Source organism: Pholis gunnellus (assembly GCF_910591455.1).
Source record: "Pholis gunnellus genome assembly, chromosome: 10".
Lineage (NCBI taxonomy): Eukaryota > Metazoa > Chordata > Actinopteri > Perciformes > Pholidae > Pholis > Pholis gunnellus.
In genome coordinates, this window is record NC_136537.1 from 24,332,168 (window position 1) to 24,358,189 (window position 26,022).

At 41.7% G+C, this 26,022-nt stretch overlaps 2 protein-coding genes across 8 annotated transcripts in view; both read right to left on the reverse strand.

Moving 5' to 3' along the window:
* LOC306702024 (uncharacterized protein) overlaps positions 1-26,022 on the reverse strand; it is a 272,978-nt gene that overhangs the window by 28,487 nt on the left and 218,469 nt on the right. For all 7 annotated transcript variants that reach the window (XM_079167510.1, XM_079167508.1, XM_079167513.1 and 4 more), the window contains exon 15: positions 1,017-1,190. In XM_079167510.1, the coding sequence (XP_079023636.1) occupies positions 1,017-1,190 (174 nt within the window). The remainder of the gene's footprint in view (positions 1-1,016; positions 1,191-26,022) is intronic.
* On the reverse strand, positions 14,947-24,209 carry LOC306702527 (NLR family CARD domain-containing protein 3-like; the record flags this gene model as incomplete). Its single annotated transcript, XM_079168164.1, has 6 exons — positions 14,947-15,797; positions 17,547-17,720; positions 20,707-20,880; positions 21,361-21,534; positions 21,635-23,441; positions 23,933-24,209. The coding sequence occupies 6 exons, from the start codon at positions 24,207-24,209 to the stop codon at positions 15,785-15,787; spliced, it is 2,619 nt and encodes an 872-aa protein (XP_079024290.1). The 3' UTR covers positions 14,947-15,784.

Genomic DNA, 26,022 nt, shown 5'->3' on the forward strand with positions numbered 1-26,022 from the left:
TTTTAGTGTCTAACAACTGCAGCTTAATATTGTCTTTTGTCGATGTTTCTATTTTAACATAGTCATCCCTCATTTTATTTGCGTTGTGTGTGTTGACTTTGAGAGCCTTTGTGTTGCATGTCTTGTTAGTCCTCGACAATGTATAAGAGTTTTATTCTCACTTTTTTCATTGTTTGTGCATACATTGTAAAGCGACAATATTGTTTAACCTTTTAAATTTAATCTTATCTTCTGTTTTTAGGTTTATTTTGTAACATCTTCCTCTTGGGACTACGGATGAAAAATAGCCTTTTGGCTAACTCTGGCACATTTACAGAAATATTTTTATTAATGTGCACTGTCCCGTATCAAATAAACCTATAAATAAATTAAAAAGAAGAAGAAAAAGAAAGAAGGTCTGGTGGCCGGTGAGACACAGAGGAAGAGGAACACCAGCCCACAAGAGTGAAACTGATTGATGCACACTGGCCTGTGTGCGCTCAGCACGAGAGAGCGCACGGCAGTGTGAAGTTTTGTTTATAAATAGTAGTTTGTAAATAAAATTAATTTGAGTAAACCTTAACTGCTGAAGACGTTGTGGTGTGTTGAGGACCCGCGAGTAACAAGGAGTCGGCTACACTGGAGCCTGAACCACTCCCACAGATCTCTCCCCTGCAGCCAAGCACAGACCACGCCCACTACCGCAGTATTCTTTTTGTGTCTATTGTGGTCTTTTTGTGTCTCTTTGTAGACTTTTTGTTTCCGTTTGAATGACATTTCGTAGGTAAAGGTCAGGGGGGCCCCTGACACTTTGAGCCCCTAGGCCTGTTCAGTAATACATCCAACAGCAGGATGAAGCCAGACAAGTTGTACATTTCATGATTGTAGAGGATGACATGCAGACAACGAGGCAGCTGATGTGAAGTGGAACATATTACCAGAAAATGTATCACTTTATGGATCTATATGTAGATAAATCAAATAGAGTTATTGATGAAACATGAAGGTGCTGCACTAGCAGCAGACAGTGAACCCACCTCAGAGTCTCCAGTCTACAATGTGGACTCTCCAGAAAACCTCTCAGCAGCTTCACGTCTGAATCCTTCAGGTTGTTGAAGCTCAGATCCAGTTTTCTCAGATGGGAGGGGTTTGACTTCAGAGCTGAGACCAGAGAAGAACAGCCTTCCTCTGTGATGTTACAGTCTGACAGACTGCAAACACACAAAACAACACAGAGTTTCTTATATCGATACACAATGAATCATTATTTTCATCATCAACATGAGAGGCTTTCATTTTGGTTTCATCTTCTTTTGTAAACAGACATTTTGTGAAAATCCTGTCACTGTAAAGAAATTAAAAAACATTACAGTGAAATAAGTTATTCCAGGGTAGTAGATTTCTCTAACAAACTAAAACCACGACTTAAACCGTCCTGGTTCCCTGAAAGCAGGTGGGCCAAAGGATGTTCATGTTGGTTGGACAAGACATCCAACACTTTGACCCCGAGCAGGATAGTGGCCAGTTCACCATTCAGTTTACACCATTATTTCCAAACATATTAGCAGAGACACTAGTAGACATTGTTATCCCACAGTAACATTTTGGTCACACCACCATGAACTTAGCAGAGCCGACACTTAGAACACTTCATCATCTTTGTAGTAAATCATCTGATCCTGACCTGAGAGTTTCAAGTGTACAATGTGGACTCGCCAGTCCAGCAGAGATCAGCTTCACTCCTGAGTCCTGCAGGTTGTTGTTTCTCAGGTCCAGCTCTTTCAGACTAGAGGACTGTGAGCTGAGGACTGAGGACAGAGCTTCACAGCTTCTCTGTGAGAGGTTACAGTCATTCAGCCTAGGGGAGGTACAGGGATTAATACAAACAAATTGTTTAATCAAAGTCAAATATCAAACATATTTAGTAATGGTAATGTATCCGTAGTGTATCTGCCTACAGAGCTTTGTTGGAGGCTTTGACCACTGGCAGCAGCCTCAGAAGAGCCTCCTCTGAAGCAGAGTATTTTTTCAGTTCAAACACATCCAGATGTTTTTGTGATGACAGTAAGATGAAGACCAGAGCTGACCACTGAGCAGGAGACAGTTCATCTGTGGAGAGACGTCCTGAACTCAGGGACTGTTGGATCTCCTCCACTAGAGAACCATCATTCAGTTCATTCAGACAGTGGAACAGATTGATGCTTTTCTCTGGAGACACATTCTCACTGATCTTCTTCTTGATGTACTGGACTGTTTTCTGTTTGGTCTGTGAGCTACTTCCTGTCGGTGTCAGCAGACCGTGTAGGAGTTCCTGATTGGTCTCCAGTGAAAGACCCAGGAGGAAGCGGAGGAACAAGTCCAAGTGTCCATTTGGACTCTGTAAGGCCATGTCCACAGCACTCTGGTAGAGATGTGTTCGCTTAGGTTTTGCTCTCAATACTTTAGGCCAATGGATTCTTGATTGTTTTTTTGCCATCAGGTTGACACCAGAGTTGATGAAGGTCAGATGGACATGAAGAGCAGCCAGAAACTCCTGAACACTCAGATGGACGAAGCAGAACACCTTGTCCTGATACAGTTCACTCTCCTCCCTAAAGATCTCTGTGAACACTCCTGAGCACTTTGAGGCTGCTCTGATATCGATGCCACACTCTCTCAGGTCGGATTCATAGAAGATCAGGTTGCCTTTCTGCAGCTGATCAAAAGCCAGTTTTCCCAGAGACTCGATCATCTTCCTGCTCTCTAGACTCCAGTGTGGATCTGTCTCAGCTCCGCCATCATATTTGACCTTCTTCAGTTTGGACTGAACCACCAGGAAGTGGATGTACATCTCAGTCAGGGTCTTGGGCAGCTCTCCTCCCTCTCTGGTCTTCAACACCTTCTCCAGAACTCCAGCAGTGATCCAGCAGAAGATTGGGATGTGGCACATGATGTGGAGGCTTCGTGAAGTCTTGATGTGGGAGATGATCCTGCTGGCCTGCTCTTCATCACTGAATCTCTTCCTGAAGTATTCCTCCTTCTGTGGGTCAGTGAACCCTCTGACCTCTGTCACCATGTCAACACACTCAGGAGGGATCTGACTGGCTGCTGCAGGTCGTGTGGTTATCCAGAGGCGAGCAGAGGGAAGCAAATTTCCCCTGATGAGGTTTGTCAGCAGCACATCCACTGAGGTGGACTCTGTAACTTCAGTCAGGATCTCAGTGTTGTGGAAGTCCAGAGGAAGTCGAAACTCATCCAGACCATCAAAGATGAACACAACCAGGAACTCTTCAAACCTGCAGATTCCTGCTTCTTTGGTTTCACTGAAGAATTTATGAACAAGTTCCACCAAGCTGAACTTTTTCTCTTTCACCACATTCAGCTCTCTGAAAGTGAATGGAAAGATGAACTGTATGTCCTGGTGGTCTTTGTCTTCAGCCCAGTCCAGAGTGAACTTCTGTGTTAAGACTGTTTTCCCAATGCCAGCCACTCCCTTTGTCATCACTGTTCTGATTGGTTCCTCTTCTCCAGGTGAGGCTTTAAAGATGTCTTCTTGTCTGATGGTTGTTTCTGGTCTGTCTGGTTTGCTGGATGCTGCTTCAATCTGTCTGACCTCATGTTCATCACTGACCTCTGCAGTCCCTCCCTCTGTGATGTAGAGCTCTGTGTAGATCTGATTCAGAAGGGTTTTGTTTCCTGCTTTAGTGATTCCCTCAAACACTCTCTGGAACTTCTTCTTCAGTTTAGATTTGAGTTTCTGCTGACACTCAGTAATATCTGGATGAATAAAAAAAAGATAAAAATCAATGAGGGGTTGTTTCAGTGAATGTGAGTCATTTCTAACAAGTGGACACATTTCTGTATTAATGAAATCTATTTATCACATTTGATAACTAAAGGCTCTGAATAGGTTGTTGATTGTAAAATGACTTTTTCAGTATCAAGCAGTATCTTACAGTCACACAGTCTTTGTGAGATGTGAGTTTGATCTTTTTGTTCATACCATGACTTACCTTTGGGTTCTGATTTGGTTTTTGATAAACTCTTCACTAGATCATTCTTACCAATCTTCTCTAAAACTATTTGGGTCACTTTCAGAGTGTCTTCGCTGTATTTCTCGACCATCCGATCCACTGTGTCTATCCGGTCTGCATTCTCCAGTCGACACTTTGGGATTGCTGGGAAGCCTTCTAGGTACTCTTGCTTCTGCAAAATCCACTTGAAATTTTTTAACTCGTCGTCCCCTAACTTCTCCAAAGTGTCCAAGAGCTCTTTAGGTGTCTCCATCTGTCCTCTCTGTCAAAATACAAAAGATATTGTTTCATAATACTATAATTCTTAGATTTTAAAATCATGTGATGAAAGAATAATGATCATGCTGTACATATTTACTGACAATCAGCCACTTAAAGGAGAGGATGAAGGAGATTGCTTGATTGCGTAATGCACATGTGAGGATTAATTACAGGCCTGTGGATGTTTTCTGAGGTATAACAGGAGAATCATAAGACGGTGAACATGTTCTGAATTATTTACAGTCTATTATATACATGTTACAGGGTATTACGTTGTGACGTCAAAACCTGTCCAACAGGTGGTAGATGTCAGCCTATCAGAGGTGTTTGTATTTCCTCACTCCTCTCCCTCACCTGTAGCTGATTCATGTTGTGTTGTTGAGTGTTGGAGACGGTTATTGTAATGTGTATTATGCTTTCTTAAATCAAGTCAAGTTTTCACTGAGTCCTTCCTTTCCTTTGGCTCGCTGTGAGGACGTGTTCTAATCAGACAAATCACAGGTGAGGTGATGTAGTTCTCCTCTCTGTCCACTAGATGATGCTAACTAACCATCTAAAGAGATAAAGATCAGCTCAGTTCACAAAGATTTAATGAAGCAGCAGCAACTTGGATCACATGCATGTCTCACTGATGAGACACAATGTGACGTTTACATGTATTTATTTATAAAAGTGTTATTTTGAATGAAGATTTGGTGAAACATGTTCATCAATCACATTCTTCTAGAATGATTTATAACCTGCATGTTGTAACATTTCTGAGCAGCAGCTTATAAAAGTTTACAGTCAAAACAATCAGCGTGAACCCGTCAAATAAGCAGAAGATCACATGACGATGAAGAAGTAGAAGAAACATGTGAACATCTCATGTTATCACCAACAGACCATCAAACTGAAGGACTCGGATCAAACTCAGTGCTCCTGTTTCAAACACAAAGTCCAGCTCACATGAGACACTGGAGACACTCTGGATGTTGGATCTGATCCTGGAGCAGTGTCCTTAAAGACATGACTTTAAGCTCTGATACACGCTCTCTACATGCATATCAATGGATCAGCAGTATGCATCGTGTTCAGTCAATTTAAATGATGCAGCTCAAAGTCACAGAGCACAAGTTCACCTCAGGGGGCTTCACCACCGCGCTGCAGCGCTCAAAGAGTTAAAGTGTTTGATGCAGTCAAAATGCTCACATGTGATTATTTATTTTAATTATAACAAATACTGAAGAATTCAAGATGAGACAGAAAACACTGAATTAAAAAGTATAGAAGCTTTTGCTAATTTAATTCAATAACTGGAATGAGACATGAACACACTTGATGAGTGATAACAGAAAGTGGTGACTGTGGTTTCAGAGGTCGTCCTAGGTCGTCCTGCTGCTCATCAGAGTATAAGTGACAGCAGCTGATGTAAAATGGGAGAGTAGCTCTGATAACAACACTGTTAGGCCTGGACGGTCTGTAGATTATTAAAATGATAACTGGATCTTTAGAGTTTACTATAAAATCAAGACGTTCATATGAAGTAAAACTGAGATAAAAATGACTCATTATTTAGAGATGTGATGTTTAAAAGACCCAAATGAACAGGCTTACAGTCAGGAGCAGCAGGTAGCAGAGGCTGCAGAGGGACTGTCATTAAATAGTTGTGGTTAGCACCAGAGGGGTTTGACATAGAGCGTGCTGCAGAGGGTCTGTGACAGGAAGTGATGCTTATAGGAATGAGTTTCTCTAAGGAGAGTATGAAGGAGATTGCTTGATTGCGTAATGCACATGTGAGGATTAATTACAGGCCTGTGGATGTTTTCTGAGGTATAACAGGAGAATCATAAGACGGCTAACATGTTGTGACTTATTTACAGTCTATTACATACATGTTACAGGGTTTTATAGCATCTTCACTGTCACTACACCATCAGACACACACAGGTCCTCTAGGACGGGTTTTGTCCTCTGGGACAGTTGAGACATGAACTGAGCAAACAGGACTCCACTAGTGACACCAAGTGTGTGTCTGGGTTGTTAAGATGGTTGTGTTGTGAACATTCAGAGTGTTGACAGTTAAAAATAACTCAGCTTGATCCAACCTGTCAGACCAGTTCAGACACTCAGATTACAAACTTCTGTTGAAACTACTTGAGAAACATGAACATTATATTTCTAAAGATCATTGTTCTTTATCTCAGAGAGAAACTCTACTGCATATAACAAATATATCTTTAGAAACATCGTTCTATTCTCCAGTTAAACAGAGAAACAACAGAAAGAGATCAAAGTGATCCTGATGATCAAACATGTACAGATTCATCTGGTAGGTTTCTCACCTGAACTCCCTTCAGGTCAGTTTACAGACACGTTCACCTTCATGTGGAGGAAACACTGGAGAGAAGAAGCTGCTCATGTCCTCCTGTCAGTCCTGGTGTCTGTGTCCATTTGATCTGAGGACGCCGTCACACCCTCATCACTTCAGAGTCCAAGTCTAAAATAAAACCAGTGTGACGTCAAAACCTGTCCAACAGGTGGTAGATGTCAGCCTATCAGAGGTGTTTGTATTTCCTCATTCCTCTCCCTCACCTGTAGCTGATTCATGTTGTGTTGTTGACTGTTGGAGATGGTTATTGTAATGTGTATAAGACATAATCACATTTAATTTGACTCACATAGCATCACACTATGTAATACATGATGGCACTATTAGTGTCCAGCTCATTGACCAGGTTGAATGGTCGTCCTTAAAACTGTGTATTGTGTGGAAAGCCGATGGCCTCTCTAAACCTTGGCTCGGTTTCTTCTTGAGTGTGCCCACCATGTATTACACATTGTGATGCTATGTGGCTCTGCTCTGCTCTGAAGTCCACAGAGTGCTCCGTGGTAAACGTGCAGTGTGGTCACAAGTTGATCTGGAGGCCCTTTGCTCTGAGGAGTTACTGCTGACTGAGACTAAAGGAAGGACTCAGTGACAACTTGACTTGATTCAAGAAAGCATAATACACATTACAATAACCGTCTCCAACACTCAACAACACAACATGAATCAGCTACAGGTGAGGGAGAGGAATGAGGAAATACAAACACCTCTGATAGGCTGACATCTACCACCTGTTGGACAGGTTCTGACGTCACACTGGTTCATGTTCATGTTTCTCAAGTAGTTTCAACAGAAGTTTGTAATCTGAGTGTCTGAACTGGTCTGACAGGTTGGATCAAGCTGAGTTATTTTTAACTGTTAACACTCTGAATGTTCACAACACACCCATCTTAACAACCCAGACACACACTTGGTTTCACTATTGGAGTCCTGTTTGCTCAGTTTATGTCTCAACTGTCCCAGAGGACAAAACCCGTCCTAGAGGACCTGTGTGTCTGATGGTGTAGTGACAGTGAAGATGCTATAAAACCCTGTAACATGTATGTAATAGACTGTAAATAAGTCACAACATGTTAGCCGTCTTATGATTCTCCTGTTATACCTCAGAAAACATCCACAGGCCTGTAATTAATCCTCACATGTGCATTACGCAATCAAGCAATCTCCTTCATCCTCTCCTTTAAGTGGCTGATTGTCAGTAAATATGTACAGCATGATTATTATTCTTTCATCACATGATTTTAAAATGTAAGAATTATAGTATTATGAAACAATATCTCTTTGTTCTTGGCTGGTTAAACTCTTCATTTCATGTCTTATCTGTTCTTGTTTGCTCTGATGCGTTTTGTCCACATTGTGTATTTTCACCTCATGCCGACATCACAAACATTTGCCTCATTAATTTGCAGCGATACAAACACGTTTTGAATTGTCAGATTTTAAAAAGGCACCATTTGTTTCAGTAACAGCTATATTCTGCTCTGCTGTGAAGTCCACAGAGTGCTCCGTGGTAAACGTGCAGTGTGGTCACAAGTTGATCTGGAGGCTCTTTGCTCTTAGGAGCGACTGCTGACTGAGTTGTACGTAGTTTAAGTTTAACAAGACAACACAGTAGCTGACGGTGGTGTAGAGGGAGTCATTCTGATATGATATGAGTTTGAATCCCGTAAATATGATTTATTTATATTTATATGTATTTGTCTTCTTCTTTTAAGTCGTAAACAACTTAGCAGCATGCAATGGATTGTGGGATACCGAGAACACCGATTTAAATCAAACCTCAAACGTTTCATGAGAGAGAGTGGAGATGGATATGAGAAGTTTAACAAGCTAACATATAACGGGCATGAAGCTATTAAATACAGATTACTTTCCATTTTGGACACAGTCAGATCTTTGTTAGGTGAAAATGTAAAAACATAAATGAAAGAATAATAGTTATCACATCCATATATACACCAGAGGCTGATCGGTGAGGTCAGGTCAACCATTTAACCCACACAGGTTGATAAACATCTAAAATCCAGTGCAATACAACTATAGAGCGATGGAGCCCACACTGTCACTAACTGCACTCCTGGAATAAATATTAGGAGGGAATTAAATGATCTGTAAACTCACAGCTCATATTCATGGACTACTTCACTGCCTTTGTACAAGTCCTGTAAAGAAATAAGTGAAGTATGAAATGCATTATAAGGAAACACAGGTTGAATATCCTGTAAACTATTTGATTTAAGACCTCCTGTTTCTAAAGCATTTAAAAGACAACTGTCCATCTTTTTAAAATCCCTCGACATAAATGGTGCATTCAATCATTAAGTGCTATAGAGAGAGAGAGAGAGAGAGAGAGAGAGAGAGAGAGAGAGAGAGAGAGAGAGAGAGAGAGAGAGAGAGAGAGAGAGAGAGAGAGAGAGACCAGATCTGTTGATTAAATCACTCTTAATGTCACTATTACACAACGTTTGACTATGACAGTCTCAAACAACAGACTACATTACTACATATGTTGGAGGACTCTTTGTGTACCACATCCTCACTTATATCGTACTTAATTGTTTTTTTCAGCCTCTGATCTCGAGAACAACAATTCTTTTCAGGAACACGTTAAATTAACTTTGGTGTCAGAATGTCTAAAGTGATTTCAAAGAGTTCAGGAAAGAGTTGGTGAATTTCTCTGACTCACAGAAGGAACATGAAGTCCTTCAACTTGTTTCTTCAACATGTTTTTGTGTTAAATTGTAGTATGCTACCCTGAATTTCACCAAATTGAAGCTGTATAGACATTGACACTCCGGTCAGTGCCTCGCTCTGAATTTACCATCAAAGCACTGATGCTGACTTTTCCCCCCATTCCTTCAAGGACACAGAATTTATTTGTATTTATTGTAGTTACAGAGCACCACAGGACACAATGCTGAGTGCACAGTGTGGAGACGCTTTGTTAAGTCATGTGTCTGTAACTGCTGACATACTTCCAATGAAATGTAGTTTGAGAACACAAGAGAAATGAAAACGATGAGTAAAATGAATCCACAAAGAGAGTTAAATCTAGCATGTGAGGCAATTATTCAATGGGATGGACGTCAGAAAATGAATGAGCAGCAAATAATATGCTTATTAATTTAGGGCTGCGACATCAGTTTATTCTCATTGTCATTGTTTGTTTACCGCTTCATGAATTACCAGAAGACTGAAGACACATCCTCAGGAAGCCCAAGATTTCACTTGGTTTCACTAGTGGAGTCCTGTTTGCTCAGTTCATGTCTCAACTGTCCCAGAGGACAAAACCCGTCGTGTTCTAAAGGAAAGGAAGGACTCAGTGAAAACTTGACCTAATTTAAGAAAGCATAATACACATTACAATAACCATCTCCAACACTCAACAACACAACATGAATCAGCTACAGGTGAGGGAGAGGAATGAGGAAATACAAACACCTCTGATAGGCTGACATCTACCACCTGTTGTACAGGTTCTGACGTCACACAGGTTCATGTTCATGTTTCTCAAGTAGTTTCAACAGAAGTTTGTAATCTGAGTGTCTGAACTGGTCTGACAGGTTGGATCAAGCTGAGTTATTTTTAACTGTTAACACTCTGAATGTTCACAACACACCCATCTTAACAACCCTGACACACACTTGGTTTCACTATTGGAGTCCTGTTTGCTCAGTTCATGTCTCAACTGTCCCAGAGGACAAAACCCGTCCTAGAGGACCTGTGTGTCTGATGGTGTAGTGACAGTGAAGATGCTATAACAACCTGTAACATGTATGTAATAGACTGTAAATAAGTCACAACATGTTAGCCGTCTTATGATTCTCCTGTTATACCTCAGAAAACATCCACAGGCCTTTAATTAATCCTCACATGTGCATTACGCAATCAAGCAATCTCCTTCATCCTCTCCTTTAAGTGGCTGATTGTCAGTAAATATGTACAGCATGATTATTATTCTTTCATCACATGATTTTAAAATGTAAGAATTATAGTATTATGAAACAATATCTCTGTGTTCTTGGCTGGTTAAATTCTTAATTTCATGTCTTAGCTTTTCTTGTTTGCTCTGATGCGTTTTGTCCACATTGTGTATTTTCACCTCATGACGACATCACAAACATCTGCCTCATTAATTTGCAGCGAGACAAACACGTTTTGAATTGTCAGATTTTAAAAAGGCACCATTTGTTTCAGTAACAGCTATATTCTGCTCTGCTGTGAAGTCCACAGAGTGCTCCGTGGTAAACGTGCAGTGTGGTCACAAGTTGATCTGGAGGCTCTTTGCTCTTAGGAGCGACTGCTGACTGAGTTGTACGTAGTTTAAGTTTAACAAGACAACACAGTAGCTGATGGTGGTGTAGAGGGAGTGATTCTGACTGCAGACTCTTTTTTTCACACAATGATATGAGTTTGAAATATGTTTTATTTATATTTATATGTATTTGTCTTCTTCTTTTAACTGTGCTACAGAGTTCTTCTACGTGACACATGTTTGCACAAAACAGGCTCCAAAGACGTTTGTGTGTTTTTTTTACCAACTTTATTGTTTCAAAGGAAGAGCAACGAGCTCTCTTCCTGTTTCAACATGAACAACAAGACGTTTCAAACTCCAGTGGACTCGTTTCCTCAAAAGACTCCAACGAGGAATCCGGTCTGTTTTCACCAAAGACTGTAAATGAGAAGGTTTGACGTTGTAATGCAAAACTAAACAATGCGGCATTCACGAGGACAGCTACGTGTTCTCTTCCTGTTTTCAACAGCTGCCGTAACTACGACAACAACAGACGCATCGGGCTGAAAGTCACCGCAGCTCATCAGTGTGACCGAGTTCATCGAGGAGACTAATGAGGACTACAGAGCTCCAACCGCCTCCAGCTTCACCACCCGGATGTCCCACTGCAGGAACACAAACACACACACACACACACACACACACACACACACACACACACACACACACACACACACACACACACACACACACACACACACACACACACACGCACGTGTAACATAGTTGAACACGTTCAGATTAAATCCCGCTAAATGGGAAAACTACGCCACCTGCTGTTGTAAATATGTACCTGCACTGAATAAGTAGACGCAAAGGACTATGGGTAATCCTCAACGCAACGGAGGGTTCACTACTAGGTAACGAGCCTGTGAATGTCCGTGGACAATATAATGTTAACTAACTTTAAAAGTACATAAGAGTTGAGCTGGCTTTATTTTGTTGAATAGTATTTGTCTTAGATTATATTCGCCACCTTTTCATTAAGTTAACTATACGTTTTTTATGTGTTTTATTGCCAGTAAAAATGTCTCCGGTATAGCTAGCTAGCACTAACGTGATGCCGTCTTTCTAGAAAGACCACAAGTGACGTCCTCAAGTGATGACCATTCTACTGTGTCCTTTGTTATAAATGCAGGTATGTTACAGTATGTTGTTGTACACAATTGTTATTATAAAATGAAAAAGGTACCAGTCCAGTGTGAGAAATCTGTATAAATATATTTTTGGTTATATATATCTTTTTATTTCTCCTCATACATTTAAGAGAGAGACAGTTTCTGTTCTATTTCGGCTATTTTATTTACATGAATTTAAAACCACTAACGATCAGTGTATCATTAGACCACTGTATTTCAAAATTGGGTAATCCTCAACGCAACGGACGGTTCACTGCTAGAAAGACCACAAGTGACGTCCTCAAGTGATGACCATTCTACTGTGTCCTTTGTTATAAATGCAGATGTGGAATAAACCTGCTGTTACCACAAGCCTGACCAGCTCCAAGAGGTTCATTGAGCCAGGAGACATCTCACAGAGGTTACACACGCACATGCACACGGGATGGAAATCAACACTATGTCACCATCCTGTGGTTAAAAATATATTATGGGAATACTGTAGCAACAATTTAAATAAAGTGCATGAAATGTGTTAAACTGCGTTGAATAATAATCATAATAACAACAATAATAATAGACAGAATGCATTGTTCTATTATTTTATCTTCCTGTTTTAACTATGACAACAACAGACGCATTGGGCTGAAAGTCACCAGTTAACACGGTCCCTTGTTAACCCGTAACACCGGAGCGTCCCGATGCACTTTAGCGCTGAATAAATAATGTGCAGTTGAAGCCCCGCAGCCTCAGGTAGAGCGGCCACACCTGGGCCCCTAACTGAGTTAGCCGGATCATTTTCAGGATGAGATTACACAAGTCAGGCTTTTCGGTTTGGCAAAATCACCATAGCAACACATCCATAAACTTGAACCTGCTCCAGCGCAGGCTAACTTAAGTTAGCTGGATAAGCTGCCACTCCCCCGGAAAAACATGTCAGCTCCCTTCCTCAGAGATCCACCGATGACGCAGCGATAGTAGTCAGATGAGCGTTTTATAGGGAGAGAGTTCTTCGAGATCGCCACGATCCGTTATCACGTCATGATGACTTCCTGTACGAGCGCTATCGATTCTGCCGACAAGGAATCATTTATTTAAAGACCTTCTCGAGCCGTACATTGAACGCCAGAATAAATAGAATAAACCAAACATCTTTATTTTTTTCAATTGTCATTTATTGCCTCATGATCAACACATGCTCACTCTTCCATGAAGGTATGTTTAGTTCTTAAATGACACAAATATAACATGTAAATACATGATGTATGTAAATTAACCATAAACATCAAATATCAGATGAAATAATCAGCATTAAATACGTCTGTATCAATAACCTAGATAATTAACAAAGGCACAGGTAAATATGAATACATCTATGGTTTAAATACACGTTTACTGCCATCTAGTGGTAGAAAGAAACACTTACTTTGCGTGTCCTTACAGGCTACACTCTGCGTTCACTAAATCAACAGCACAACACAGTGGAAACACAACTATCAGTGCCAACAGCAACATTTCTGTGAACACAAAAATGACTTTGATTAAACTCTCTGCTCATCCTCCTGCAGACTACACTGCACGATGGAGCCTTCTCTGCGCAGAGAATAAATACTCCAAAGACAAACTTCTTTTCTCAATGTTCCTTATTTCAGTATTATAGGACTCACTCTGTATTATTAAATAGTTTTTCCACCACAAACTTGGCGTCATGAACAGGATCCCTTGAAAGATCGTCGGGAGCCAACAGCGGTTGGTGAACTGGCCCTCCAGAAGGAGGCTCCTTCTGCCTCGACCTCCAAACTAAATAAAGAGAGGACCGATCCGTGGCGGCTCCTGGTTGTCTTCACTGGGATCCTGAAGGACCTGATTGAGTCCAGACAGACTTCTAAACATCCGATGAGATACTGAAATTTGGAAAATTTACCCTGAAAGACCATTTATTGAAAGTCAAATTGGGATTCCAAATTGTACTGAATTAGGAGATGGAATATCTTTGTCAATATTCATAATAATATTTGCATTAACAGGCCTTTGTGGATATTTGTTGACCTCATTTCATAAAATGCTGTCGTTCATGAAAAGTCAAAGAGTATCGTAATATAGAATACTTCCTTGTCAGGGGATTCAAAATATTGCGGGTAAAGGAGGACGGGAAAACAAAGGAGAATACAGAAAAGGATCTTCCAAATCCAAAACTTAGAGGTCAATATGTTTATTCTCTGGGAGCTTCAGGACTAAGATGTACTGTCCCTATGACACGTGTTCATCATGATGACATGGCTCCACTCATTAGAACTAAACATGCATTTTGGTCCTCGCAATGTTGTCCTGTAAATGTGCTGGGGAGAGATATTATGTTGAGCCTAGGCATTGGCCTGATATCTACACCAGATGGCCCTAAAGATGTTCACAATCCAACTAACAATGTGTCAATGATACAGTACAGTCCAAATACTCACGCATGTGACCTTTATGTCTCCAGTACACTTACATTGCACCACACACGTGTCCCATGGCCCTGACTCTGATGATGAACATATCTTCTATCAGTGGCTGAATGATCCTCTCCAGTGTTCTACTCTGTTTACTTACTACGCTGTCTACTCAGCGTGTGTTCCTGGTTGACGATTCCTACCCACACACCTCTCTGTCCAAATCAGCAAATGACCAGTGGAGACACCTGGGTCCTAAAATGCTCTTCTAACGCTCTCCCAGGAGAAGAGCTCTCTGACCTCATGGAGACTACGCAGACACCCTCAGACACCCTCAGAGACCAGCAACACTGGACTTTGGTTGGAATGTACAAAATACAAACCAGTTTTATTTGGTTTTTACAATAAAAAGAAGATTAAAAGTTACAAAAAAAAGAATATAAAAAGAAAAAAAAAGACAAAATTCAAAAGTTCAGGTCACAACTAAACATTAGTAAATCATTGGATGAAGCTGTTTACGTCGTCTTACAGCTCATGACAGACTTCTTGAGGTTAGCACTTATTTCTAAGGTTCCTGTCTGGTCTTCCTGGTGGAACATCAGTCGGGGTGTCTCCTAAACAGTTACCATGGTTACAGCATCTGACCTTACATCCTGTTTCCTTTGCTGACTGACAAAGATCAGAGCAAAGTATGTCAAACCAAGATCATCTCATTAAATCATCTCAACCAATTATGCTTCACAAAGCACGTCTGATATCACATCGATAAATGACTGAACGTCACTTAAACATCATCATCATTAAATGACCACTCAGCAATAAAAGAGATCAAAGAAGTAACATCATGACACATTCATCGTACTTAAAATAGCTGAAAAGCACCGTGCACATCATGACTACTGGTGTGAGGGGCGTGGCTTTTCAGAAATCACATTTTGGGACGTTGATTACAGCGCCACCATGTGGCTGATCGGAGTCATATGTCTTGAGAAGCACATGAACATCATTTCCAGTTATTGTTCCAAGTTTCATTTTTCTACCTCATTCCAGCTCACGGGAGTTTGAGCTGAAGCGGCAGACAACAAATATGAACCCTAACAAAAATAATCAGGAGAATTTCAAAAAGGTCCTCGGGCCCCAAATAAGAGTAAATCTGTTGTTATATGAGGCCCAATGTCTTTATATGTGAGAGGGTGTCAGACTTTAGTCTTTAAAAGTCTTCTGCTGTTTGGTACACAAAATAAAATCCAGGTGGAGGTGGTGGAGCAGTCTCCAGTCTCCAGATGCTCTCTGGATCATCAGGACTCAGCTCACAGAGATCATTTCCATATGCTGAGAGAAGAAGAAGACAAGAGAAGAGATGAATCAGTGTTTACAGAGACTCCCTTCATCAGCCATCAGTCAGTGACGCAGCACATCCAGTAGAAAGAGCAGCTTCCTCTCAGCTCTCATGTTAACCTACACTGAGCTCCAAGCTCACACACCTGCAGACACTTTGGGCCTCCAGTCTGTTGACTCTGCAGGTTTCACTGAAATAAAGGGCTGAGAGTCCTGAACGCATCATGACTGCAGAACCAGAGAGGTGTTCACTGCTGACTGTAAAGATGGATTTAACCCTGTTATGCTGCGTTCACAACAAACGCCAAGGAGAATATTCACGCGACGTGATTACTTACAAAGTCAATGCAAAGTCGCTAATAGACGTAAATTTGAGCCAACGAGGCGAAAGACACGATGCAAATTAAAATATTTCCAATGGAGTAAGAAACACACGTGAGGCTGTGTCGTTAAAGCCTTTCAGCGTTGAGATTCTCCTCCTTCATCACTGACGTCCTGACGTTGTTACCTTACAGTCATTTAGCAGATGCTTTTATCCAAAGCGACTTACAATAAGTGTATTCAACATAGGTATTCAAGAGAACTACTAGTCACCAGAAGTCATAAGTACACCTCCTTTCCCAAACAAGTATCTAAGAGCATAACCCAGAGTCAAAGTACAGTGCAGAAACGAAAACAAGTGCAACAAACTAGTATGAATACAATAAGTGCTAAGTGGAAGGCTCAGGGTAGCACTTCTTGAAGAGGTGAGTTTTCAACCTGCGCCGAAAGATCGGCAGTGACTCTGCCGTCCTGACGTCAGTGGGAAGTTCATTCCACCATCGTGGGGCCAGGACATAAAAAAGCCGTGACCGGGTCGATCAGCTGCAGGGACCTCTGAGCGACGAGGCAACCAATCGCCCCAACCATTCAACCATTTCTGATTGGTTGAATCAGAAATGGAGGATAAACATATTGTATCCGTATGTGTTCACCCAGAGCTCTACAATACCTCATACAGAGACCAAACTATGTGTTTAAATGTATGAGTATGAACCACAAACTGTCTATGGTACAAACAATAACCACGCTGACCTATTTATTTTATTATTTATTTCATCATCTATTTCTAGATGATGGAGTAGCTACAATGTTAGCATAGCCTAGCATTTATTCACTTCATTTCAGCATCCTTTGAATGTTTGTTGAACTTAAATCACAGCTGAATCTGTTTATTTTGGGTTCATACAGCTGTAGTAAACCAGCCGACGAGTGTCTGGATAGATACAGTGAATACAGCCTCCAGATGATGTTATGAACCAGACATGATGGAGTTTGGTTTCAGATATCTGGGACTTCCTCAACTTGTACAAAGCAGCACTAGTGGTTATTTCAGCCATGATTGATGATTGGCTACATGTAACGCTGGTTCTATGAAGTGAGAGCCAGTGATGTGCAGGCTTCAGTCAGACTGATCTCAGAGCTGTGACAAAGATGAACTGATCAATAGTTTGATAGTTGATGAATGAGGACCACTGTCTCTAAACATCTGATGATGCCGTCAGCTGTTAACAAGCTTCACTTCCTGTAGACGTGAACAACAACACATCGACTCAAACACAATCACAACAAGCTTCTGACTCATCTGATTGGCTGACTACTCTCTCTCTCTCTCTCTCTCTCGTCCAATCCTGAAGCCTGTGGATCTGTGTTTGGTACAATACTGCTGAAACCAGCACGGACTGGCTCCAACCCTCTACTGACCCAAAAGTCTCCAGTCTACAATGTGGACTCTTCTTAAGATCAGACAGCAGCTTCACATCTGAATCCTTCAGGTTGTTTGATCTCAGATTCAGTTCTCTCAGATGGGAGGGGTTTGACTTCAGAGCTGAGCCCAGAGAAGAACAGCCTTCCTTGGTGATCTCACAGCGTATCAGACTGCAAACACACAAAACAACACACAGAGTTTCTTATATCGATACACAATGAATCATTATTTTCATCATAAACATGAGATGCTTTCATTTTGGTTTCATCTTCTTTTGTAAACAGACATTTTGTGAAAATCATGTCACTGTAAAGACATTTTAAAATTATTGATCAGTATTGATCCAGATTCTTCAGAATGGATCAGAAAATAAAATATTATTATTAATAAAATATATTGAAAAATACCAAATGCTCTGAAAAAAAGTCAGCATCAGAAATGTTTTTGGACATTTGGAAATGTGAGCTACACGTTATTCCAGTGTAGTAGATTGCTCTAACAAACTAAAAGCACGACTTAAACCGTTCTGGTTCCCTGTCACATGCTGAGTCAGATCATAGTTTTCAAGGACACCAAATAGTTCTATAGACCCTCTGTCCTGGGAATTATCAACAATAACAACACAGTCAAAATCAATACAGATTATAGACAGCAGTTCAGTAAACTCATCAAAGAAGGTTGCACAGTATTTAGGAGGTCTGTAAGTGTTTAGGAATAAAGCTCGAGTGGAATTCAGAGCCATGTATTCAAAAGAAGTAAAATGACCAAAGGACATCTGCTTGCATTGAAGAGAATCATTAAATAAAATAGCAACTCCACCTCCTTTCTTATGCACTCTTGTTTCCCTCATGAAACTGAAGTTGTGAGGTGTTGATTCAATAAGCTGCACTGTTATCTTGGTTTAACCATGTTTCAGTTAAAAACAAAATGTACAGTTTGTGCCTAACAATGAAATAATTTATTTTAAAATGTTTTTCCTGACAGAGACCTGACATTTAATAAAGCTAAATTGAATGTGGTTAAAGCTTTATTTGCCCAATATATTTGGACAGGCTGACGAGGAATGAATGTTAAGTTTGATAAGTTTGCAGGTTTACTATCGTTCCTTCGCAGCGTCTCCTTTCTTTTTCTATAAAGGACAGGAATTGAGAAGGCTAGCTGCATACAGGGCACCGACTTTTCCTGGAGAGAATCATTGGTGTCATCAGCCTTGTAGCCTGGACCCAGAAGATATCAATTATTGCGAGGAGTGGGGCGAGGAGTGTGTTTGGTTCCAGCAATGACCAGCTCTTTCATGTGGTCAGTGAACTCCAGGTGGGGGGAGAATGGGGAGAGTGTGAGTAGAGAGGAAGGAGACCTGGATGGAGTCTGGGGGTGGAAGTAGGTGCTGGGGTGGGAGGTAAAGACTCCTCCTCTCGGAAGGGTGGTGAAAGTGGGAGATCAGAGGCGGTCCCTGATGATGAGGTTGGAGACTCCTCCTCTTGGCTGTTGTTAGGCGGGGGCATCCTTCCCGTAAGGTCTCTACGGCGATGCTCTATGGTTATCTCTTGTATAGACTCCTCTTGTCCTTGGCAGTGGGAACAGACGGGTGACGCAGGAAGTAAAATAGGTTTGAGGTAAACAGTTTTACCCCCGACTTGTTCAGGCAAACTCATGTGCCTTAAAAAGATGTCTGCGCTCTCAGAAAAGGTAGAAATTGTTGATAAAATGTACTGAATGATCAGTACATACAGTTGACAGCCATTTGTTCAGTGTAAATAGCCTGCTGAATCCTTCATCTCCTCCTCTGACTGGTGGAAGAGGGCCACTGATAAACACCTCAGCCTCGACAGAGCTGACTCTGTTTAACTGATCAATAAAGTCTCGCTTCAGAACTTCAGACTGTTGTTTCACAATATCACGGCTTCCTGTCTGCACAATGTTTTTCACCGTGGGATGGTCAGCCACAATGTCCATGATTTTGTCTCTCATGTTAGAGACCATATCTTTCGGAAAGCAGAGTATTTTGGTATTCTTGCTGCACATTGTTCTGACATCTTTTACAGCATAGTCACCAACAATCAGAGTCTCAGGCCCAGTTATTGGCTTTCCCTGCGGCCTTTTACTCTCACATTTACTCTCAGTTCTTACCCTGCTTTGAGAAGATAGCTGCTCATCCAGGTGATCAGATGGAGATTTAGGATCCTGCGACAATGGAGCAAATCTGTTTTGAAGTTGTAGGCTTGGTTGTTGTGTTTTTTTTTTGCTGGTTTTACTTTTCTCAGCTGTCCATTGCTTTGTCCGGCTGAGTGCAGGGGTTGAGGGGGAATTCTGCCTGTGTGCTAGTACTAGTGCAGGCCAGCCGCTCCTGTTTCTTGGTAGGCCTGGTGGTGCTAGTTAGCTGTGTCTTCGCTTGCGTTTGTCCAATGTTTTGAGTCCATGGTAAAGTGGTATCATTCTCACACAGTCCATTTACCTCCAAGTTTACTTCTAGTCGGTGGATTTTTATTTCCAAGACTGCAATCTTCTGCAGGAGTTTGTGGTAGTCGTCCGTGGAGAAGGGAGGCATCATGCTGCTACATAGCTTTAGCTTAGCTGCTAGTTAGCATTAGCTAACAACCAAAACAGCTCGACGACTTTCTGTGTTCGTCTTCACTCAAACGTTGATGAGTGATATATGCGATATATCTGGCAATTTAAAAAAGAAAAAAAACAAGAAGAAAATCAAGAAAAGCAAGAAATGTAAGGAGAGGCAAGAGCAAGCAGCAAAGCGACTGCACTGTAAGGAAGCAGGAAGCAGGCTTGTAGTCTGGAGTCTTTTTGTCTATTTGTAGCCTTTTTGTAGACTTTTTGTGTCTCTTTGTGTCTCTTGTTGGTCTTTTTGTGCCTGTTTGAGTGACATTTTGTAGGTAAAGGCCAGGGGGGCCCCTGCCACTTTGGGCCCCTGGGCCTGTAACCGGTAGGCCTGTTCAGTAATCCATCCAACAGCAGCATGAAGCCAGTCAAGTTGTACATTTCGTGATTGTAGAGGATGACATGCAGACAACGAGGCAGCTGATGTGAAGTGGAATATATTAACAGAAAATGTATCACTTTGTGGATCTATACCTAGATAAATCAAAGAGAGTTATTGATGAAACATGAAGGTGCTGCACTAGCAGCAGGCAGTGAACCCACCTCAGAGTCTCCAGTCTACAATGTGGAGTCTCCAGAAAACCACTCAGCAGCTTCACTCCTGAATCCTTCAGGTTGTTCCAACTCAGATTCAGTTCTCTCAGATGGGAGGGGTTTGACTTCAGAGCTGAGACCAGAGAAGAACAGCCTTCCTCTGTGATCTCACAGGCTGACAGACTGCAAACACACAAAGCAACACACAGAGTTTCTTATGTCGATACACAATGAATCATTAATTTCATCATCAACATGAGTGGATTTCACTTTGGTTTCATCTTCTTTTGTAAAGAGAGATTTTGTGAAAATCATGTCACTGTAAAGACATTTAAAATCATTATTACAGTGAAATAAGTTGTTCCAGTGTAGTAGATCGCTCTAACAAACTAAAAGCACGACTTAAACCGTCCTGGTTCCCTGAAAGCAGGTGGGCCAAAGGATGTTCATGTTGGTTGGACAAGCCATCCAACACTTTGATCCCAAGCAGGATAGTGGCCAGTTCACCATTCAGTTTACACCATTATTTCCAAATGCATATTAGCAGAGACACTAGTAGACATTGTTGTCCCACAGTAACATGTTGGTAACACCACCATGAACTTAGCAGATCCGACACTTAGACCACTTCATCATCTTTGTAGTAAATCATCTGATCCTCACCTGAGAGTTTCAAGTGCACAGTGTGGACTCGCCAGACCAGCAGAGAGCAGCTTCACTCCTGAGTCCAGCAGGTCATTTTTACTCACGTTCAACTCTTTCAGACTAGAGGACTGTGAGCTGAGGACTGAGGACAGAGCTCCACAGCTTCTCTTTGAGAGGTTACAGTCTTTCAGCCTAGGGAAGGAACAGGGATTAATACAAACAAAATGTTTAATTAAAGTCAAATATCAAACGTATTTAGTAATGGTAATGTATCTGTAGTGTATCTGCCTACAGAGCTTTGTTGGAGGCTTTGACCACTGGCAGCAGCCTCAGAAGAGCCTTCTCTGAAGCAGAGTATTGTTTCAGGTCAAACACGTCCAGATGTTTTTGTGATGACAGTAAGATGAAGACCAGAGCCGACCACTGAGCAGGAGACAGTTCATCTGTGGAGAGACGTCCTGAACTTAGGGACTGTTGGATCTCCTCCACTAGAGAACCATCATTCAGTTCATTTAGACAGTGGAACAGATTGATGCTTTTCTCTGGAGACACATTCTCACTGATCTTCTTCTTGATGCACTGGACTGTTTCCTGATTGGTCTGTGAGCTACTTCCTGTCTGTGTCAGCAGACCGTGTAGGAGTTTCTGATTGGTCTCCAGTGAAAGACCCAGGAGGAAGCGGAGGAACAAGTCCAAGTGTCCATTTGGACTCTGTAAGGCCTTGTCCACAGCACTTTGGTAGAGATGTGTTAGCTTAGGTTTTTTAGGTTTTGCTCTCAACACTTTAGGCCAATGGGTACTTGGTTGTTTTTTTGCCATCAGGTTGACACCAGAGTTGATGAAGGTCAGATGGACATGAAGAGCAGCCAGAAACTCCTGAACAGTCAGATGGACGAAGCAGAACACCTTGTCCTGGTACAGTTCACTCTCCTCCCTAAAGATCTGTGTGAACACTCCTGAGCACTTTGAGGCTGCTCTGATATCGATGCCACACTCTGTCAGGTCGGATTCATAGAAGATCAGGTTGCCTTTCTGCAGCTGATCAAAAGCCAGTTTTCCCAGAGACTCAGTCATCTCCCTGCTCTCTGGACTCCAGTGTGGATCTGTCTCAGCTCCTCCATCATACTTGACCTTCTTCCGTTTGGACTGAACCACCAGGAAGTGGATGTACATCTCAGTCAGGGTCTTGGGCAGCTCTCCTCCCTCTCTGGTCTTCAACACCTTCTCCAGAACTCCAGCAGTGATCCAGCAGAAGACTGGAATGTGGCACATGATGTGGAGGCTTCGTGAGGTCTTGATGTGGGAGATGATCCTGCTGGCCTGCTCTTCATCACTGAATCTCTTCCTGAAGTATTCCTCCTTCTGTGGGTCAGTGAACCCTCTGACCTCTGTCACCATGTCAACACACTCAGTAGGGATCTGATTGGCTGCTGCAGGTCGTGTGGTTATCCAGAGGCGAGCAGAGGGAAGCAGTTTCCCCCTGATGAGGTTTGTCAGCAGCACATCCACTGAGGTGGACTCTGTAACATCAGTCAGGACCTCAGTGTTGTAGAAGTCCAGAAGAAGTCGAAACTCATCTAGACCGTCAAAGATGAACACAACCAGGAACTCTTCAAAACTGTAGATTCCTGCTTCTTTAGTTTCACTGAAGAAGTGATGAACAAGTTCCACCAAGCTGAACTTTTTCTCTTTCACCACATTCAGCTCTCTGAAAGTGAATGGAAAGATGAACTGTATGTCCTGGTTGGCTTTGTCTTCAGCCCAGTCCAGAGTGAACTTCTGTGTTAAGACTGTTTTCCCGATGCCAGCCACTCCTTGTGTCATCACTGTTCCGACTGCTTCCTCTCCTCTAGGTGAGGCTTCAAAGATGTCTTCTTGTCTGATGGTTGTTTCTGGTCTGTCTGGTTTGCTGGATGCTGTTTCAATCTGTCTGACCTCATGTTCATCATTGACCTCTGCAGTCCCTCCCTCTGTGATGTAGAGCTCTGTGTAGATCTGATTCAGAAGGGTTTTGTTTCCTGCTTTAGCGATTCCCTCAAACACTTTCTGGAACTTCTTCTTCAGTTTAGATTTGAGTTTCCGCTGACACTCAGTAATATCTGGATGAATGAAACAAAGATGAAATCAATGAGGAGTTGTTTCAGTGAATATGATTCATTTCTAACAAGTGGACACATTTCTGTATTCATGAAATCTATTCATCTCATTTGATAACTAAAGGCTCTGAATAGGTTATTGATTGTAAAATTACTTAGTATCATTTAACATCAACTGACATGTTGTGCTTCATGTGTGCATGAATTCTGTGGTCTCCAAATAACCAGAAGGTTTATTACTCAATTACAGAGGGAATTAATGACGTCCAAGCAGTATCTTACAGTCACACCAGTGTGCTAATTCTAAACATTAGAGGCAACAAACACAGGATTGTCTAACTTTGTTTCTTTGCTTTTTCTAAAATGTTCAAATGTATTTTCTCTGGTGGATGTGTTTGGTAGCTTCTTCTGAAAGCCAAGGTGCAACTCGCTTTTTTACATTTAAAGTTTTTGTGAGATGTAAGTTTGATCTTTTTGTTCATACCATGACTTACCTTTGGGTTCTGATTTGGTTTTTGATAAACTCTTCACTAGATCATTCTCACCAATCTTCACTAAAACTATTTGGGTCACTTTATTAATATTGTCTATGCCGTAGTTGTTGACCATCTGATCCACTGTGTCCATCCGGTCTGCATTCTCCAGTCGACTGTTTGGGATTGCTGGGAAGTCTTCTAGGACCTCCTGCTGCAATAACCACTTGAATTTTTTAAACTGGTCGGCTCTTAACTTCTCTAAAGTCTGCAAGAGGACCTCTTTAGGTGTCTCCATCTGTCCTCTCTGTCAAGATAAAAAAGATATTGTTTCATAATAATAGAATAATAGTTATCACATCCATATATACACCAGAGGCTGATCGGTGAGGTCAGGTCAACCATTTAACCCACACAGGTTGATAAACATCTAAAAATCAGTTCAATCTGATCTTTCCTCCAATCTTTTCCTCCAATCATAAACCATATCATGTGTTCATCATAAACCACATCATGTGTTATTTCATTGATCATATGCTCAGTCTTGTCTCTCACCTTTCCTCATATCTGTTCAGTTAACAAACGTTCACGATCATCACTGTGTTGCGAAACAGAGAAGCAGCTCTGAACTCTAACAAAATGTTGAGCAGCAGAAGATTCGACTGTTTCACCAACAGGAAGTGTTTCAATCTGTTCCTCTTTTCACTGAAAAACAGACTTCTACTGCCTGGAAATGTGAAGAAGTCACAGAAACACGTTTACCTTCATTAATACTCACAGAAACACACTTTACCTTCATTAATACTCACAGAAACACACTTTACCTTCATTAAAACTCACAGAAACACACTTTACCTTCATTATTACTCACAGAAACACACTTTTCCTTCATTAAAACTCACAAAAACACACTTTACCTTCATTAAAACTCACAGAAACACACTTTACCTTCATTAATACTCACAGAAACACACTTTACCTTCATTAATACTCACAGAAACACACGTTTACCTTCAAGAGCTGAGCTCCGGCATGTTAATCTGCCAACAACACGGAGCGTCCTGATGCACTTTAACACTGAATAAATAATGTGCAGTTGAAGCCCCGCAGCCTCAGGTAGAGCGGCCACACCTGGACCGACTTCACGTCGTCCAAAGAGTCAGAAACATCCAGCAAAGATCCTCTCCGGTGTCCGCTCCTCACCGCTGCTCATAGCTCAAGTGTTTCCTCAGATCTGTATCAAACTCCAGGAGAAGTTACAAGGCTTCATGTCTGTGATTTGATCCGCAGAGGAGAGACCTGGAGCACCGACAGACCCGTCACATTCCTCCATCCTGCTGCTGCTGCTGCAAACACCTGAGCGGGGCGGAGCCACGAGGAGCTCTCACTCCGCTGCTGTTTCCAGGAACCAAAGTCTGACGAATGAGCAGAAAGTCCAGGAAGTTCATTTCTTTCAAATTTAAACACCGGTTTTATTTTGCAAAACATTTTCTTCAAAAGAAAAGTAACATTTAAAGTATATTTTCTCAAGAACTGAAGTTGAGTCCAAGAGCTACGTGATCCGTGATCACCTCGGGCGACAGATTGTGGTGAATCTGTTCATCGCCGGCGAGGATCCCTCAGTTGAGTTAAAGTTGTGAGGGTCCTCGTTCTTCGTTAAAAACAAAAAGGTCTCCCTCCAGGACCGGGGGAGGGGCCTGCCACCAGTTTAAAACGTGTGACCGTTGCACGGGACACCTGGTAGTAGGAGTCTGGTGTCCCGTCAAGGCCTGGTGAGTCATCTCCTCCTACACCACAAAGGATTTATTCCACAAAAAGGACTTTCACCCAGTAAGAAATGAATATAATGATCAGAATGTAATGAATTGAAGTAATGGACGTTTTATGAGCTGTTGCTTTGCCCCTGCTGAGTATCCTGCAAGAAATATCTATAATGCATGTAAAGCACATAGTGTTGAGGATTCATTGATAAGGCAGTGAAGATTACTAATGTCGTAAAGAGTTAAGTTTTACTGCGTGCTTAACAACAATAGATCTCTGAAATGTTCTTCTAGTTCTTAGTCCACTAAACTTGGCTAACTAGAGGCCGATCTTTAACCTTCCCTTCCTCT